The 20,227-nt window shown below is 44.1% G+C and overlaps 1 protein-coding gene across 4 annotated transcripts in view; it reads left to right on the forward strand.

Moving 5' to 3' along the window:
- The window catches only part of unc5cb (unc-5 netrin receptor Cb), a 134,775-nt gene that overhangs the window by 101,319 nt on the left and 13,229 nt on the right, over nucleotides 1-20,227 (forward strand). For 2 of the 4 annotated variants that reach the window (XM_044012117.1, XM_044012116.1), the window contains exons 4-9: nucleotides 1,284-1,387; nucleotides 11,492-11,672; nucleotides 13,444-13,611; nucleotides 13,923-14,087; nucleotides 17,566-17,622; nucleotides 19,974-20,165. In XM_044012117.1, coding sequence (XP_043868052.1) covers nucleotides 1,284-1,387; nucleotides 11,492-11,672; nucleotides 13,444-13,611; nucleotides 13,923-14,087; nucleotides 17,566-17,622; nucleotides 19,974-20,165 — 867 coding nt within the window. The remainder of the gene's footprint in view (nucleotides 1-1,283; nucleotides 1,388-11,491; nucleotides 11,673-13,443; nucleotides 13,612-13,922; nucleotides 14,088-17,565; nucleotides 17,623-19,973; nucleotides 20,166-20,227) is intronic. The other 2 variants (XM_044012118.1, XM_044012119.1) reach the window with 2 other exon arrangements.

Consider the following 20,227-nt stretch of genomic DNA (forward strand, 5'->3'; position numbering starts at 1 on the left):
GCTGTACCCCTGAGTATTAGACGTGTAATGTGCAGTCTGCTTGGTCTTCCTATGTAAACATTCTGTTATGCAGCCTGTGTCCTTGTACATCAGCTGATGCCTCCAGTCCACAGTACATTCACATGTAAACCTTGGATTCCCAAGCCAGTGAGCTATTGTAGAGCAATCCAGTCGTCTATAATAAAGCCATTACTGTATAAATAACATAAAGATGAAGAACACTGTCCATAACCTTTGCACAGATTGATTATGCTGGACTGGGTTTGTTTCTGGACTTCTGCAGACGTGTTAAAGCAGAAACTTTAGCTTTAAATATTAAGCAGTACTGTTGCAACACCTCTCTCACTATTTGCACCTGATCGTTCTACATCTGAACATCTACAGTTTGCCTTTATATCCTGACTTGTATTAAACAGGCCAGCGTTGTGCATCGTGTTGACTTCAACTTTTGCTAACTAACTTTTATTAAAAAAGATAAATATTTATAATTAAAAGATGTTGTTATTTTTATTTATTTGGTAAATAACAAACTCGATTCACCTTTTTATGCCGCAATTGGAGCCAGGTTACTGGGCTTCTTCTCTGAGAGGTCAGAAATGAATCAAGCACAATGCAAGGAAATAAGTATAATTTCATGTCTTCATCAACAAGATAAAAAATCGAAGCAAAGAGCTTCTACATTATTCTACAGAGCTTCGGCGCATCTGAATATTTGGAGATTTGATTGTAGCGTCAATTCCCCGTAGTGACCTGAAAGTTCCCAAGCGTTGCAGTAATTCCACATCAACTCCTCTGCTCTCGTCTTGTGTGTGCGTGACACCTGCTGCTCCTGTCTCCGTCTGTGCAGCACGTGGTGATGAAATATGTCTAATGGGCTTTAGGTTCCAGTGTAGCATGACACCTCCAGTAATCCTGCCCTGTCAACTCCTCTATTCTTGCCCTGCGCTTCTCCATCAGTGCTCTCACACCACAAAAATATTAGTTTTTCATTGGAGGCCGAGTGACCCCCCCTGCTTATCTTCCTTCAATCTACTTCCAGACAATTTATCTTTGAGGGAGTGCTGAAGGTGAGAGAGAGAGAGAGGGAAAGTATAAATCTCACTGTCACTGTGTCTTGAATTGTGTTTCGCTTTTGTATATTTCCACGTGATGATATGTTATTAATATATACTTTTATTCATTTATTCATCTCAAAATTAGCCCCTCGCGTCGCCATGTTGTTGATAGAGATATTAAATTCTATTCAACATTGGGTGACGGTGTGCTTTTTGTAATTCTCACAGACTTGAGGAAGACGTTCGACCAAGAACCGCTGGGGAAGGAAGTGTCACTCGAACAGGAAGTGTTGCTCCAGTGTCGTCCACCTGAAGGCATACCAGCTGCTGAGGTAAACACGTTTTAATATTTACTTTCTAATCACAAGCTCAGAATCTGTTTGTTTTTGAACAGAGGTTTTTGTGGAGAGCTTTTGGATTTGGGTCCTGCTGAAATATCACCATCGTGCCTGATTTGTGCTTTTTACTTTCACTGTATAGTTAGAATATGTAGCATGTGTTATATTTCTTTTGTTCTTTTCTCGTACGTCAAATTTGAATGAGTCTCAGTGATGAACTCTCCCAATTTCAGAAGTGTTAATCAAATAATTCTGAACGAGTCTGCCCTTTCTCCCGCTACTGTCCGGGCTAGTAAAGCCGTTTTGCTGAACGTCCTCCAGAAACTTGTAATTAGCTACAGAGGAAAGAAATAATAAAACTGGTTGTATCCCTGTGTTAACATAGCGCCGCCAATATCTCCTGCATGCTCCACTTCCCTCCCTGCTCTACAGTAGAGCACTGTTATGGCTGTATTTGAAAGGGCTCAGTTGAGATTGCAAGGACATAAATAGAGGATGAAAGGGTGGTTTGATGGGTCGGGGGGCTTTGCTGGGTTTTTTTTCTTCAGCTGTTGGTGTAGGGGCTGAACTCTGTAAAGGCTTGTGATTGACCTGGAAAAGCCGAGTTAAGTGAGTGGAACTGCACAGCATTTATCCGCGGTGAAAGTGCTGACAGGCTAAATGGACTAAAAGTTTGGGACCTGCACTCCGCAGACTCCCCTTATACAACCCGGGGTTCAGTGTGATAGTGTTGCAATAACAGCCATACAGTATTAATGATTCTGCCCCCTGTCTGAGGTCTTTCTGTCAATCCCGGATTGCTTCAGTGAAGTGATTAAAGACTCGGTTGGAGTCCAATCTTGGCCACATGTATGCTTTCTGAGATATGGAGTTGCTGTGGCAACCCAGATGAGGACTTTAAAAGGGCTTAGTCTGGGCACAGTTATGCATTAGTGTCTGCTTGGTGTCAAATTAGTGCCATTTTCATATAGTTACCTGCCAAAAAAAAAATAGCTATAAATTCTAAAGTATGACAAGACCGATAATATTTGCTGTTTTGCCGTTGCAGTTTTGCATCATGAAATCTGAATGCAGAAGATTTTTTTTGGGGGGAAAAAACTGTCAGTCGATTTCCCTCCCTCCCTTTCCCTGTGATTGTTTGCTCGCTTCACTTTTCCTTGTGTGATCGAGTCGAGTTTTATGTGCACACAGAGGAACATTTTGAGCTTCTTTAATTACTCACACTTACCTCATGGCTATGAAGAAAAAGAAAAAGACTACAGTTCCTTTCCACATGTAATTTTTCCTCTTTTTTTCCCCCCCTGAACTTAAACACAGCTGCCTCAATGGGGGGAAAAAACTGAATGCTGCTTTTTTCTTTTGTGTTTGTCTGAACTTTTCTCACACTAGCCTGCCCAAGAAAAAGCTTGGGCGAAAAGCAGATGGGGCTGTGTGGTACATATAAAACAGCACAAGTATGTAAAAGCCATTGTGAGGGGAAGAGTCTGTCATATTTTACCCGTCTCGGACAAAAAAACAAAAAAAATGGAGGGGGGATGAGAGAGGCTTAAGGCAGAAAAAGAAGTGTTGTTGAGGTTTGTCGAGGGTTGGCTCTCGTGGGTTGTTGTCAGGCCTCCAGAGGGCTGTCAGCTCACTCTGTGGTTCTTTACAGGCTTTTGCCCAGGGAAAGAGAGGCTGGGACGGATGGCAGGCTGTGGCTGAGCCATAAAACCCATACTCTTACAGCACTTTGGTGAAATCATGTTGACTACACTGCACGGACACTGTAGCACACCTACTAACAGGCTGCCAACGAGTCAACTGACCACTGACAGTCTGTCCATCTAGTAAACACAAGGATCGTAGCGGAGTGGTGGATGAACTGTGCCTCCTCTTTCACGAAAAATCACTTTATTATCAAAGTCTATCATGGAGGATTTGACAACTATTCCAAAAGTGCAGGGAGCCATTACCTTACCCTGCTGGTAGCACTAAAACAACATTTAACTGTGGAGTACGCGTCCTCGCTGACATCTTAATAGTAACAGGTTTGTAAGCATTGGCAGTTTGTGATATTTCAAGGTTGTTGCTTCACTTTTTCAGAAACGTGTCATGTCTAGATAAGCGACAGTGACTTTTTGCGCAGCTCCTTTTCGATGATGAGTTACTCTTCCCCACTCGCACATACAGTTTCAGAACTTGGACGCCCATGTACGGCAGAACCGGAGCAAGTGGATCACAATTAGTTATGATCTCAGATTACAAAGTGGCACTGTGCTATTTGTGTTCCGTCTTTGTCTTCCCCGCTCGTCAGATGATTCACATTATAGATTGTCACGATGGTTTACCACAGTAATGACATCCTGTGATTCTATTCAAGTGGTTTGGAGCCTTTGTTGGCGTTCTGCGGGGGCTGCTGCCCTGAAAGCTGCAAATTATGCTGAATAATCAGGTTTTTTTCTCCTGCGGTGATGCAGCGAGATTTCATAGCAGAACAAGTTTTCATAGCAGAACACACGAAACAATTCCCGTCAGACATTTGAGCTTTTCAGAGTTATCTGCCTTTTCTCAAGTTAGGTTAACACATTCATTGTCAAACATGCAAGCACTTGCGCACACACACACACACACACACACACACACACACACACACACACGCACAAAGAAAACAAGCAGCAGGCATTTATTTTGGCTCTCCTTGTGACCATTACCAGTGGAACTTTGGCCTTGGGGGACTGTAATGTAGAGGGTGAGGTTACTGAAATAGCACAACAATTCAGTCATCTCAGCGCCGTGTATAGTCTGACTACATTAGACAATCGCCAAGCTTTTCTAGAAGTCATTGTTACACATTTTCATAGCTATGAATACTTGTTATATATATATATATGTATATGTAATCAGTAGCAGATGGAAAGTATAGCTGCTGAAGCTGTTCCATGGAGAGGAGAGACGAAATAATTGAGCTGGAAAGGCCCTCTGCACCGCTTCTGTGTTATGTGAGCTGACTTGCGCAGTACTGACCCATAGATGGAGTAATAAATGTAAAGATGAGGATAGAGGGATCTCCATCAGCTCAGTGCAGATCCTGTCCTTTGAACAACTCCATGAAACCCTATTATCAACAGCTAAAGGGCCTCTACAGAGGTAACCGTGGCCTCTTTTCATACTCTAAAATATGTGGCAAGCTCATAAAATGGACTTGAATCTCCTTTTGTAAAAGATTGCGGCTTTATTGTTCTTTTCTCTCTTCTTCTTTTTTTCTTTTTTTTTTCCTCCCATGCCCTCCATCTCCAGCTCCACTTCACAGCACTTGTCACAGCCTTGAGAGAAATACAAGAGTTCAGAGGTGATGCAGAGCCGTGAGCTGCTAAGCCGGTTTCCATGGAAGCAGGATTTTAATTCAGGCATCTCCTCAGTCAGCCAGGGTCCTGCCGTGTTATCATGGGTAACGAGTCATTGATGCTCTGCAGGGAAGGGGGCCCTGCTGCCATGATTAAGTCCATCGGCTTTCCTAAGAAGAAAGACAGGAAACAAAAAGATCTTTAGTTCACACTCTCTGGTTCAGAAGTGACAAAAATGTTGATTTTGCTATTAAGCTTTTTTATATATATATATATACATATATATATGACTCTTAACGTGAAATGCCATGCTACAAAACCTAATTTGACTGTTGCAATTGGAAATCCAGCTAACGCTCCTTCCGTGCGTCACACCGCGTAAATGTCAGTGATTACTGTTGATTTCAGGCCCAGTTCCACTTCAGAGGCGAGGTAAAGGTGGAGCACCAAGCATGTCAGGTCACCTTGTCAAGAAATAGCTGAGTGCTTCCTCCCGGTCGGAACGGTGCGAAGTGTGTTTGAGAGCAAGATGTCAAGAGAACAACACTCCAGTGCCCAGCGGAACAGGAAGTGTGTTTTCATTTAGGTTACCCCGCGGGAAACCAGGTATCAGGAGGCCGCGCTGCAACCCTTCCAGCAACCAACAGTCGACTGCCCTTCAGGTGCTCGCCTGTCAATCACTGCAGTTTCCCTCGGCAAAGGCTGTGATTTACCCCTTCAGCCCGACACGTGTGAGCTGCGGCGTCCTCTGTACGGAGTCTCTGCCCTTTCTGTTACCTCAAATAAGTCACAACACAATAAACAAGCGGAGCAAAGTGAAATCATCCATCCGTCCATCCATTAATCCATCCATTATCTTTACCGCTTATCCTACGAGGCTCTGGAGCCAATTCCAGCTGACATTGGGCGAGAGGCAGATTACACTCTGCACGGGTAAGTAGACCAATAAATAAAATGTTTTTTTATTGTTTTGTTTTTTTTATATATGTGCTTACATGAACACTTTACATGTACTATATGCACTGCAAACCAGACCACACTTACAGTTTGAACTCCTCTCGCTTTTCTCTCAGGTTCAGCTCACAGATGCTTTCTGTGTCTCGTGTTACACAAAGAGCAAGACGGGAACGTGGTAGTTTCATTAACATGGAAATGAGACGTAAATGGCACAGACAGCGTTTTCGGATAAACTGTGTCTAAATCACTTCAAAATGGTTTTGGAGCCTTTTTGCTGCGGGAGGGATCACTCTCGGCATTTCCATCCCGTCTGCTGAAGGTTGTGTTGTATACAGAGAGAGTGCTGACCTCTATCGCAGCCTCTCTAAAGGCCACGGGAGACTCGGGGAGGTGTGCACAAAGTGTATCACAAACTCTCCGTCCTACAAAGCCGTAACAATGTTCTTTTTTACTAATGGATAATATCTAATACATAACATAAAACAGCATGCAAGGGTCATGCTCATCTGCACCCACACGTAAAAATATCCATTAATATGTACAGTATAATGAGTTTAAACCTCACCCAGATTGTGTTTCTTGTGCAGTGGTGAGGGATTGGAGGAATCACATTGTTGAAGAGGCACATTGTTCAAGAGAAAACAGACGGGGCTGCGTTTCAGTGGAGAAATAACTTTCTGTCCTCGGAGCTGGTTTAAGAAACGCCATGTTCTCCTTCAACAGACTGCGTGGAGCTTTCTGCAGGAGCGAGTTGGAGGAGGTTATTACTCCTGGCTCGAGCCTCTGTGATCTGCGCGGACACCTACTGTAGTAACCGCTCGCACTCCACCTCTGTTACCGAACCCTTTCCGTCACGGCTCCTCCCCTCAAACGCGCGCAAACATCTCCTTCACATCGCATCACCTTTGTGCCTTTTTTCGGCTTGTTAATATTTACACGGCTCACATTTCCATACGTGTCATGCAGGCAGATGTGGAGCATGTGGCTCGTTTTGTAGTGAATGATTGAATAATCAGTTGTGTAACCTTTTTGTAGCCGATTCTCCAGGTGTGTCGTTCAAACCGTGCCGCGCGTACAGTACACTGTGAAGAAGGGAGATGAATAAATTGCACTGTGTAGATAGTTCTTGTGGAGAAGCGGGAGAGCTCGTAATGACTTCTCCGTTAGAGGAGGCTTATACGTTGCCGTGGAACATTTTATTTTCCTCCGTGTTCTTGCTTTTCACACCCCTCTCCACCCCCGTACTTTGTGGTACGTTCTATTTTTGACACGCCAGTGATGAGTAATAAATGGTTTCGCCTTGCGCTGGTTCCTAACAAGTGAGTGGATTGTACACAGACTTTTTTTCCCCCCTGTATATTGTGCTGATTAGTGGTGCTCTGGCACACCCTGGCAACACGGAGAAACATCCCACTCGCTGGTTCCTCCCACGCTGCTGTTGTAGCCGATTCTGCAGCTAGTTATGTTTGCCAGTGGGAGAGGAGGTGACCCTGGTGGGTAGGACACCGAAGCCGCTGGCCAATTCTTGGTTTTTTAAAGGATATAGGCCACCACTAGGTTCCTTCCAAGACCCAAAGGCTAAATATGTGCTTTAATATTGAACCTTTGTTACATGACAGTTGCTCAGATTCAGTTTACAGTACACAATGTGCTATCAGACATAGAGATGATAACCGTGGGTCACAAGACTTGAACTCACCCTTGATTTGGGGGTAAATGTCATCTCTCAGCCGTCTTTTAAACACTAATTCAGCTTTTATCAGGATGCAGACATTGTTCCCAGTAGTTTTTGTAGTTCAAAAATTGAGTTAAGGGTCACACGGTTGGTGTAGCGGTTAGCACTCTTGCCTTTGCAGCAAGAACACCCAGGTTGAAGGGCCTTTCTGCATGTAATTGCATGATCTCCCCGTGTTTGTGCACGTTTTTTTCCTCCCACAGTCCAAAAACATGCAGGTTTGGGGAGGATTAGGCAAATTGGACACTAAATTGACAGTGAGTGTGAGAGTGGATGGTTGTTGGATCTATGTGGCCCTGTGATGGACCGGCCACCTGTCCAGGGTGTGGTGTACCCCGCCTTTTGCCCTAAGTCAGCTGGGATTGGCACCAGCAAACCCTCATGTGGAGGATAAAGCGGTAAAAGATGAGAATGAGAGAGTGGATACAATAGGCCTGCAGTAAACACTGGACTGACATTAATTAGGTGTGGATACACATTTGTTTTAGAACAATGGAGTGAAAAATCAATGGTATTGTTTATCTATTGGAGCCATTTTAATGCTGTAAGGTAACAAATATTAAGGAAATGTGTTGTTCCTCTTGAAAGGTGCATCCGCAAATACATTTAAATAAAACTAACCCACACAATAAAATCGTGACACATTCCCGGAAGAATCCCGATGCCTCCCACAAGTCACTGCAGCTACAAATGAGACACTGACGAGACACTTCTGAACACCTCTGTCATCTTGACCACCTTAATGAAACAGAGAACACATCACAGGCCTGTGTGATGGACGCACACACATGCTGTAACTATGCACACACATGTCACCCTTTCGTCACTTTCATTGATTTCCCTCCTCCACACTGTACAGCACCTCCTTTGTCATTTTTCTCTTTTTGTTTTTTTCTTTTCTTCCCTGTATTTTTATTATTTCTTTTTTTCGCAGTACCATCCAATACATACAGTATATCGTGGCCCATGAATTTTCCAGAGCTCAAGAGATGGAAAAAGTGTTGCTTCTCGGCTGGATCTCTTTCTTCTTTGTTTACCTCTTGCCTCAGTCTTTTCCCCTCGTTCAGTCTTTACCTCTTCAAGACAAAGTCACCTCTTTGTAAACGTCCTCCTCTATTCCCTCTGTATTCTTGACTCTGTATTCTTGACAGTCCCAGGTGTTTCATATGTATTTTGGCGCGTCAGTTACCGTCCGTCTGCATGTGCATCTGCTTCCTTCTCTCTGTCTCCTTCTGTCTTCATCTCGTGGCTGCCTGTCTCCTTCCCTCTCTTGGCTTAGGTGTCTGTCGCCCTGCCCTGTCTGTCGCCCTTCCTCTCCGTCACCCGGAGAGGAAGGTTTCCAGCCAGATAGGAAGACTTTTTTTTTTTCTATTTACGACAAGTGACGTGCGGCAATTTCATGTTGTTAATGACAAGAAATGTGCCAATTACCTCTCCGGATGTTTCACTGCCAATCAGGCACTAACAAGCTCTGAGTGCATGTGTGCGTGCGTGCGTGCGTGTGTGCGTGTGTGTGTGTGTGTGTGTGTGTGTGTGTGTGTGTGTGCGTGCGTGTGTGTGTCTGAAGGCTACTCGCTGCTATGAGAGGAAGTTAAACTAGTGTTGTGTGAGACTGCAGTCTTCTGCTGACTTTTAATCATTTGAAATCTTTTCATAAGTGCAGTGGAGAGACTGGCTTACCTTTTCATCTCTGGTTTTATTAATGAGTCCTAATTATAGTCGCTGCAGAATAAATGATGGGTGAACTGCTGCTCACTTTTGCTCTCTCATTCACTCGCTCCCCACTTCTGACACGAGTTTCTACAGCTCTCTCTCTCTCTCTCTCTCTCCCTCTCGTCACTCCGTCTCCCTCCCAACCTCCATCTGCACTGAAAAGCTCTTTTGTTCAATTTTTAATTACCTTCTCATTTAAAAGTGCTCTTCACACCTGAACGCAGCACGTTTGGAGAGGCTGTGATTGGTGCAAAATTGGATAACCACCTTTTTTTTGTATCCTTGTCAATCTCTATTCTGGGATCAGACCTTTCACTTCACGATGCCATATGCTCTACAAACACTGCTGTCAGTACTAAAAGCCAAAATATTTACTGTGTCAACAAAACAGCCGTTTCTCACATTTGCATCATCTTGACTCGTTTATTGGTGCCGTGAGCTTGACGCGAGGAACAAAGAATACAGAAAAATGGTGTTTAGATCGCAGTCGGAGCTTTGTTCTTTATTGGAGGCACGCTCTCTGGTCATATTTGTTTACTTAATTTCAAGTTAAGGACTGATGGTTGTATTGTATGAACGCACCGATGAATATTGTATCGATGACATAACCACCGTGCGAGTTCTTTACTTTATTTGCAGTCACCGCAAATGAAGGTTTTTGTTCAATACAAACAAAAAGTGAACTAAAAACATGCGTACATTTATCATATACTGCAGACATCTCAAGGCTCTTGCTTAGCAAAAAGACTCTCATCCCAGACGCCGATAAACTAAATGAAATGACAAGACCACGATGTCTGATTCCCTTCACTGACTAAATTGCAGTAATTTCAACACAACTGCTAATGCTTCTAACGCACATTAGACATTTGTGTTGTCTTCACACGGCAGTCTTTGGTGGTAACAATAAAGCTGCGTCCATTAAGCATCTAGTGATAAATAAAACGTGATTCCAAAACATGCTCATCTTTCTGTCGAGGAGCAAAGATTGCGCGCCGTAATAAGTGTCGACGGATTCAACGCGTCTGCCTGAAAAAACAGATGTTGTGCTGCTCTTATTGCATATGTGCGCATGTGAGAGACGGGTTTCATTTCAGCTCGCGTGCGCTTGCTGAGGGAGTCCTGTTCTTCTTGGCTTGTGTGAGATTAATTCAGATGATGCATGTTGATGAGGCTATACATCATGCACAGGGTGAACCTCTGCTCATATTGAGTTGGCATCCACTGTCTGCTCACATTCAAGTTTCGAGCGTTGGGGTCTTCAGAGGTGCAATATTACCAGTGATGCATGCACGGATTAAAAGGTTTGGATGAAAGATTATTTTGAAATTAAAATAGTCTTGCAAATGTTTTCTTCCTAGCTGCTTTAGTGTTTTCCCTCTGGATCAAAGAGCAGGCAGCTTTGCTGGTCTTTGGTATGTCATGTGACGTGTGTAGCCCAGTGCGTGTCTCAATCAGTCCATCTTTCCTTTTTGGCAAAGTTCTAACGATACTTAGAAAATGTTTTTGTTTTTTTTACACCTTGGCACAGCTTCGTGCTATTTTACCACTTTAGTTGCTTAAGAAACAACACTGGTGAACTCAGATTGTTTTGTCTTGGCAGGACTCATATCAGGTTATTGCGCCACTTTTTTCCTTTTCTTTTGGAGATACTTTATCTCTCATGAGAAAGAGCCTTTATAAACATTCCTCTTATCTGTGCCTGTACTGCTCCTTGGTGTCTTATCTCCTATCTGGCCCTGTTCCTCATTGGAAATCACAATACACAGGACATTCGCTGTTTGTCAGACAGGCCTCATGACTACACAAAGAAAAAAAAGGGAGAACCGGGAATATCTGTGAATCAAAGTGAGGGCAGTGGTGTCATGTGGCACGTCTGTTTCCTTTTGTAATGTCAGACCTTTAAGGATGGTGGTGATTCATTGCAGAGCACAGGCTACAAATGTCCATTGTTCTGGCGATAGTGCCAGGAGTTCAATTTCAGTATCATTCAGAGGATATGGAACTTATAAGGAAAGGTCAGAGCCTCTTAGATGTGGGAACTGTGGAGAGTTTTCTGTCTGACAAAGCTGCAGTGACTGTTGTGCTTGTATACTGGAGGGGGATAAAAAAAAAAGAGCATGATTGCTATTGACTTTTTGTTGCAGGACCTCAGAGACTGTATCACCGTGCTCTTATAGTGGCAGTGGCTGTGTCAGAAGTTAGGCAGAGACGAGAGAAACTGTAGATGTTTAACAGCTTTGCTGTGATTTTTTTTTCCCCACGTTTTAATGAGGTGAACCCTGCCTCGTGTCTGCTCTCACAACTCCCGTTTGAAACCCTATTTCTGTGATTAATCGCCTTTGTGACACACTTCCTTCCCTGTCGTAGGTGGAGTGGCTAAAGAACGAGGAAGTGATCGATCCGGCGGACGACAGGAACTTCTACATCACCATCGACCACAATCTCATCATCAAACAGGCACGCCTGTCTGACACGGCTAACTACACCTGTGTGGCGAAGAACATCGTGGCCAAGAGACGCAGCACCACCGCCACCGTTATCGTCTACGGTAAACATTTGTCTTTCATGGAACAATAATGCTCCCAATTAGAGCTAATGTAAACATCTCGTTTACCACGCGAGACATCTGCAGAGGAAATCTGTTGAATTCCAATAAGCCAGCTCAACTCGGAACAAAACATTATTTCAAAGTCATTTTGTCATAAAACAAATCCCCTTCTCTTCGGTGGCGTGTAACGTTCGCTTACTTTGTTTCCTGCCCGGAGGTGTGCAAAATGTGTGTGTGTGTGATGTTCTGAAATGCGAGCGAGGCACGGATGTGGCTGAGTCGTACTTAAAGACACCCCTCCTGCTGTGGTTTGGAACAGGCTCATCCACCCCGTCCCTAACATCAGTGAACATGAATGTCACCCGCGTGGCGGCGACTGTGAAGTTTGACTTGAATGGCTGCTGGAGGCTACTCAAGACAGCGGCAATGACACACGTGACAAAGCCTCTTTTGAACCTGTGGGCCAATGACTGGCTTGATGGTTCAGTTAACCGATGCCAGCACAGTTCATCTTTAGCTTGTCAGAGCTCCTCAAACGTCACACCGCGGATTTGCTTTGAGTTGCATCACGACCGCATAGGGTAAACAAACGAGGCAGTTCGACTGAACAAAGACATAGCCACCTTGGTGATTTGTTTTTCTTGCCATTTAACTTTCATTTGTGGGAGCACTAAGAATAATGCGGTCATCAGGGGAAACGCAGAGACACAAATTGTAAATCTGAGAGTGCAGACTTCAGGGGCAAGGCCACTTCTCTTACCATGGTTTCCCTTCTTTATTCCCTTTTGCAAAACAGAATTCTGATACAGTATATACCCAGCTATGTTATGTATGTGAAAGAGCACATCCACACAGAGGAGCATGATAAACCCAAGGGATAAGGCAGAGTTGGCTGTGATAGTATAGTGATAAAAAAGTATGAAGGATTGGCAGTGTGTTTTTAGCCCAGTGGCTCTCTCTCCTGACCCACTACAAGGTCACTCCAAAGAGGAGCGCAAGCTGGCAACAGGAAGGGAGGAAAAAAAAAAAAAAGAAGGAGACACAGAAAGAAGGAAAAGATTGAGCCATAATCCTAGATGGAAAGAAGCAGACAGTAAAGAAATGTGGGCTTTTGGCAGTCTTCCCCTAGTGTTCACTATTTTGGGCTTCACTCGTAAGCATGTCACATTTGAAAGTCAGAGGCTCCGGGGGGGGCGGGGGGGCCCCCAGCTCCACCATCTCAAATGCCACAGACTTGTTCTCAGCCACAAACTCTGGTGTCACTCTCCACTGGATTTAGTCGCTGACAGAGATGGATGAGAGAGGAAGAGAGGTATTAGGAGGAATCAGTGAATGGAAAATGGAGCAATATGACCAGAATTTACTGTCTGGCTGCACGGCAAAGTAACGACCTGAGACTTCAGGGTCAGAATACAAAGACTCTGCAGAGTATACACACAGTTTATTGTGTACAAATGACCATAAATTGATATGTGTGACACTCGAATAGCATTTAATGATGTTGCAATAGGCCTCTCTCGCTCTCCCTAAATCCAAATGTAGTATTTTCTGTTTGTAATTGTACTGCCGTTTTATGTAAAGCTTTATTTTATATTTAAATATCATTTTTTGTGTTATATAATTTCACCCCAATGTGTTAATCCATTCGTTTTTTAACTAATGAACTAACTGTAATATTAATTCCCATTTGTTGAAGGTAAAAAGCCAGAGAAAACAATGACATTTGCACAGTAGCATATAACAAAGTGGCTTTTATTTCCATGTATTGCAGTGAATGGTGGTTGGTCAACGTGGACAGAATGGTCAGTGTGCAACAGTCGCTGTGGCCGTGGTTACCAGAAGCGCACGCGCAGCTGCACCAACCCAGCGCCACTCAACGGCGGCGCCATCTGTGAAGGACAAGGCATCCAGAAGCTGGCGTGTAATCCTCTCTGCCCAGGTATGACACTGAATTATTAGAATAAGAATATGCCCAGTAGGTGGAAAAGGTCTGCGTGCACACACACACAAGAAAAGATCAAATATGATGCAACTTTGTGTTTACATATTTCACTCTGTTTGTGCCTCCACCCTCCTGTGTGTGTGTGTGTGTGTGTGTGTGAGTGAGTCTGTCTCTCTCGCTCCGGCATATCTCACTCATGTACCCACTCACCCACACATGCACTCATATTTGTCTTCATCTCCTTCACTCGTCCATTTCACTCACTCTGTTCCTGGTCTGTCCTGTGTCCTGTGTGTTGTGTGTGGTAGTGGATGGCCTGTGGACAGAGTGGAGTAAGTGGTCTACCTGTGGGACAGAGTGCACACACTGGCGGAGGCGAGAATGCGGCGCTCCAGCACCCAAAAATGGGGGGAAGGACTGTGAGGGCATGGTACTCCAGTCCAAGAACTGCACCGATGGGCTGTGCATGCAGAGTGAGTACTCGACTAATCCTCTGCGACTCTCTCTGACCTGCCAACCAAAGACAACTTCTTCCCCCTTTTGACCACGAGTTTCATCCCGCTCTTTCATCACCACGCTGTGTTTTTCACGTCTCCACACGACGCCCTCGCCCTGTCTCACTTTCACTTCACTCACACGTAAACGACGAGACACACTGAAGATGCTCTCGCGCTGTCGTCGTTTAACTGTCGTCAAAATCAGTTTCTCTTTATCTGAAACCGCTGCAGATCTTCAGCTTAGTCCAGACTATAAGTACACGTTAGAAAAGGACCGGGTCGCACAGGGAAGCACTTTAAGCAGTTATGCTCGTCACAGGCTAAGCATTTTGGTAGTTATATTTAAGTAATAATAAGTGATTATGTTGCAATTACATAAGGGAGGTCGCAGCTACCGAGCTGCTCTGATTACTACCCGAATTTAAAAACTCTGTGTTCCTTCGGTCAAATGAGAGGAAACACGAAGCCACATGGTGACAAAAGTGTAGACCTTTTCTCTAGCTGCCAATTACGCGTCTCAGGAAGTGAGCGATCACTGTACATAATCATTTAAAGAACAAAGTCTTCCTCGGGCTGCACCAGATTTCCATTTCTACCAAACTCAAACTGTTTCTACTGGTTTTACTTCGTTTTTAAGTGTTTAAAAAAAAAAAAAAAGCGACAAAGCCAGATTTTTTTTTTGCTGTGGGCAGAAGTGTTTTCTTTTTTTTTCTCTCTCTGTTAAACTTTCTTCCATCATTTTAAAAGCAGCCTCACAGTTGGTTCGGCCCTCACTCCCTTATGATACGTTTACAGACCGCAGTCATGCTGCATGTACACGTTGTGTGTGTGTGTCTGTGTGTGTGTGGGTTTTTATGTGTGTTCACTGCAGTGTTGGAAAGTTTACATTTACTTCAACAGTGTTTGGCTTTCTCTTCACTTTTTGTTGTTTTTGCTCAGTGGATAAGAAGGAAATCGCCGAAAAGACTTGCACTGCACAGTAATGATGTCATAGCCAGTTCCTCTCCAATTAACATCTTTGAAGGTGTTATATTCACACATTGGAACAGATGCCTCCATTGTATGTATAACCTGCTACAGATGGTGCTTGTGACACTATTAATATAATAAGCAGGGGCTGCTGGATCTACGATTTCGTCGTTGCCATGGCAAACGGGTTCCTTGTAACATTACGCTGAGATTATCTAGTGTAGGTTACGTTTGACATCACAAGGATGGTAAACATGTATGTTTAATGCAGCTGGGCTGAGGTAACAGTGTGTACTGCACTGTGTGCCCAAATGCACCGCACATAGCCGGGAAGCAACAACTTTACATCGTGCAGAGATTTAATTTGACATTAGCGTCTTATTCGTCTCGTGTTATTTTCCCTCTGCAGCAAAACATGCACCCAGTCCACGCCGCCCCGCCTCGCCGCACGCCCTCCAGAAGACTCTCACAGAAGCATTAGTCGTTTTTGCAGATTGATGGCCAGTTTGCAGAGAATACGGAGCCATAATGATATAGATTTAGGATCATTTCAGAGATTGATTTTTTTTTGCAAGCTAAGAGGGTGAAGCCACTTATGTCAATGCTAATGACCATTTCCACCAGCGTTTAGGAGACTGGCCCATTATCTAAAAGCTCACATTGTAGAAAATATGATTGGGAATGGAAGTTGTGTGCAATCCGAACTCACCTTGGACTGTTGATGTGCTCCCTGCAGTGCAGGGCCGGGATCCGAGCGAACACGCCGTCTGTGGATTCCGTTGCAGCTTGATCTTATTTTCGGTTGTTTGAATTTATTTAAATCATTTCAGTCGCAATCCATCTCGAAAATTTGCCAATGCAATTTAATATCAGCAGGAGCTGGAAATAGAAGCCTTGTTTTTCTGCCTCTGCAAAAGACGTAGTCGTTTTCAAAATCAAAAAAGGGAAAGACTTTTGTTATAATTTACTTTGTATCTTGTTCATCACATTTAGACAGTCGGGGAGTTTGGGGTTACATTTCACAAAGTTAAGTATCTACAGATTGATCGAAGGAGGTTGCTCTCTGCCCCTTCAGGGAGACCTTTTCCATTTCTAAAACTCGTATTGTTTTCACTCTTCACTGAGGCTCACTGCTCCAAATTTCTGTTTTGCACTGCCTCCTTGATTCTGATGTTGTTTTCCAATTTTCTGGTAAGTCTGCTCTTTCAGACATGACATTTTCTTGACATATTGATCCGGAGAAAGGAGAGCGCACACTCTGGCAGAGGCAAATGTTCTGGTTGCGATCACATAACAGAGAACAGAGAAGCCGCGACTCGAGGGTTCGACTCGGCGTTCAGCGAGTAGTGAACACAAGAGTTAACTTAACTTATGACATCGGCCTTGCCAATGACAGTAAATTCCCCAGGGCTGGATATCTGCCATATTCAAAGAATTAATGGTGGAATCACAGACAATGATTTCCTCTAGTGTCTCCTGTTCTCGTAGGCTCTGCACTGTCAGTGAGGAGTCATCGTTTCTTTTGCGGCCCCACCCACTGGAGCATGCCTTTACCTGGCTGTAATGTAGACTCAATCAGGATGAACAGAAACTCCACAGGATGGGTTCAGATGGGCCATCAGTCAGTCGCCTCTCCCCTCCTGCAGCCCGGCCTCCCTGTTGCCTGATTACATGTACACACCAACCCCATCTATCAAGTCATTGATTTTTCTGTCGGTCCACTTGTCTGCCTGTGGCTCTCTCCCTCTTCAATAAGGACTTCATTGTTTGTATAGTTGTTTATGGATGTCCCAGGGAGAGTGAATATTATGTGTAGTAGTGGCTGTGCCGTCCCCGGTCGCCACTGTCGCCAGCTTTCCACTTCAATTCAGCGTATTACCTGTCCACGAGGAAGCCAGCCACAGGCCCGCGGCCACGTCCACCCAAAGCTCCGGCTTCTTGTCATCCCATACTTTCCTAACACAATATTTGCTCCTTTTATTTCACGCACCACCCTCTCCGTCCAGCGTTGGGTGACAGATGCAGGGCGGTGTCGGTTCTATTGACTCTGTTGGAAGCCCACACTTTATCAGTCCCCTCCATTCCCCCTCACCTGCCAGCATCAGTCCCGCTGCTGCTGCTGCTGCTGCTGCTGCTGCTGCTGCTGATGCTGATGCTGATGCACTAACCCTCGCTGATGGATCACGCCACTCCCTCACAGAACCTCCATGTCCCGCTCGCTTCTTCTCATCCATCTCTATACGCTACACACGGATCTGGAGGGAGGAGGGGCCAAATCAAGAACGATCGCCTCCCCGTGTCATTACTCCTACTCATGAGTTTGTTGCTGTCTCATTTGTTGAGTTTGTTTTTCTGTTGGCTTAAATTTGATTTTCATCATTCGTCTCCTGCCATGTTCCATCCTTTTGCCTGCCAACCCCACCCCCTTCCCCCCCTCACCCCTCCTCCTCTCTCTGCCTCATCCTCATACCTTCCTCTCCTCAAGGTTCCTTATTTCAGAAGTCCTCTGAGGCCAAAGACAAGGGTGATTTTGGAAATTCATGTGAGTTTTTGTTTATTTAATCACTCATCATTTTGACATATTATTTCTGTACGTTCGTAGTTGCGTGTCTCTCATCTTTAAGCGACGATGTTGTGAACAAGGACTTTGCACTGGTGACTTTTGCCAACTCATTAGAAAACATTTCTGCATTGGAGGCGTCGACGACGCATGCGCTTCGCACCGAAACATAAAATGATAAAGACTTGTTCACAACAGAGTGAAAATCCGTGTTTTCTTGTGTTTCTTTCTTCTCCTTTATATTTCATCTCTGCTTCTTTAAAACTTACAGATAACCTCCTCAGGGCATTTTCCTCTTCCCTCTTATTTTTGCTCTGTTCTTTCTCATAATGTTTCTGTTCTTGCCGGCTGCCAGTTCTCAGCCTTATACTTTTTTTTTTTATCCTCTAACTCAGAACTGACACTGCCCTTTACCCTGCTGCTTCTCATGAACTTCATCCCGACTCTCTGCCTGCACCGAGTCAGGTCTCTGTATCTCACCCTGTGTCCTCACAAAGACTTGAATGTTCAATAATCCCTTTCATTTCCATTTCTTGTGCTATTTTTCTTTTTTTCTTTCCTCCCCGACAATGGCTGGTGTTCAAAGGGATGTATTAATCTAAGTAATACATTTTAATGCGAACACTTAGCAGGTTGCAGCCTCTATCATCAAAGCGTGGATGGGAGATTGTTCCTCTGAGGGCATACATGTTAAATATCTGCAGGGAAGCTTGGCAGAGGTCACACAATGACATTACATTTTTCACACTTTCATGTCTGGGCCCCAGTTGTTGTTGTTTTTTGCTTGTGGATTAGAGGTCTAACATTTCCAACAAAGGATGCATCTTTCTCCTCGCCCTGAGTCTAATGTCCTCAGTCATGGCTGAATATAGAACACCAGGCCACATATTCCCTTTCCGGGCACTAGAGGGAATTGGTCTTTGAAACGACTACAGTTTTAAATTCTCCTCCCCTTTAATTGTGGCCACTCGGTACATCTTAAACATAAGTAATGATCTGCTTTATTTTTTAATCACCATGTTTAGAACGTCATTGTAAGGAACACCCCAGTGAAGGGCATGACCAGTCTCAGTTCAGTGTGAGTCATTAAAGGCGTGAATTAGAACGGATTTTAAACAGAACTGTTGAATAAAGTGATTCTTTAAAGACACATAAAACCTTATTTATGTTGGAAATCAGGGCATAAATGTTACCCTATCGAGTATGTGATAATAAAAAAAAACAATAATACAGAACTTGTTTACCCTGCTCCTGGTTTTCTTCTTCCTTTTGTGAGAGAGACCGCAAGAGACAGATTGAGTGCCATCTGTATCTGTGAGACACACAAGACAGATTTACACAAATGCTTGGCCACCATGAATGTGCCCTAAGTGCGTCGTGTAGATTTATGTCTGATGCTGCCATCTACTGGCGGAGATTCTGTTCCATTTGCATACTCAAGCGATCTAAATAAAAGAAAGAAAAAAGACAAGTATCAGAAATTCAGAAACTCAACTATAGTAATCATTCATTCATTTTAATTCTTGTCCAAATCCCCGTCACATGCTGTGTGTTTTCACGCCTAAACAAGGCACTCAGTTTCTCTGAAGAGAGCTTCTCTTCCTCGTGTGACAGCCTGGTGACAGTGAAGGACATTTTCTACCAAACACAAACAGCAGAGGGTTCAAACTGTCAGTCGACATCCATTAACAGGTCTGATCTGTAACGAGTCTGAATTTCTAACCCCACGCCCAGACCTCGTAATCACAGAGGTTTCTCCAGCTGGAAGGTGGACAAATGGACAATTATGAGAAATACAAGCTATGTCTGGATCTTTTTCTGCAGTGTCTACGATTTATGACGAAGTCAGAGCTCCAAAAAATGTAAAACTCTGTCTTCAGAACTTTTTGATGTTGCTTCTGAGCCTCCTTGTTAGGACGGCGTGTCGCTGAGCTGCACCGGAGGAGCCTTCCTCATTAACCGCACCGTCGCTCGCCGGGTTCAGCGTCATTATCTTTATATTGTTGCTAACTGTTACCTTGACGATGCGCGACACGGATGAAGATGAAGTTAATAAAGAGCCAGCGTTGTGTGTCAAATGAAATACAACACATGCATCATTGTTCCTTTTGCTCTTGACAATTTAAAATAATAATTCATAATTTGAATGAGTCTAATAATGTGACGACTGGAAATGCCCCATGAACAGGTCACATAAATGCTTAATAATGTCTGGCTCAAGCTTAAAGTGGGATATTAATCTTAATCATAGATTATATGTTGATATAATATTATGAGATCTTAAAACAATTCTTTTTCTCTCCCTGTGTGTTTTTCTCGCTCCTCTCCTCCAGTGGCGCCGAGTACAGATGACGTAGCTCTGTATGTGGGGATCGTCATCGCGGTGATCATGTGCCTGGTCATCTCTGTCGTCGTGGCGCTCTTCATCTACAGGAAGAACCACCGGGACTTCGACTCCGACATCATCGATTCCTCTGCCCTCAACGGCGGCTTCCAGCCAGTCAGCATCAAGACTGCCCGCAAAGGTGTGACACGGCAGAGAGATATATGTGTTTGTTTTCGTCTGCTCGTAGAGGTCTGGGTGTCT

This window comes from Solea senegalensis, linkage group LG21, assembly GCF_019176455.1.
Source record: "Solea senegalensis isolate Sse05_10M linkage group LG21, IFAPA_SoseM_1, whole genome shotgun sequence".
In the NCBI taxonomy this organism is placed as follows: Eukaryota; Metazoa; Chordata; class Actinopteri; order Pleuronectiformes; family Soleidae; genus Solea; species Solea senegalensis.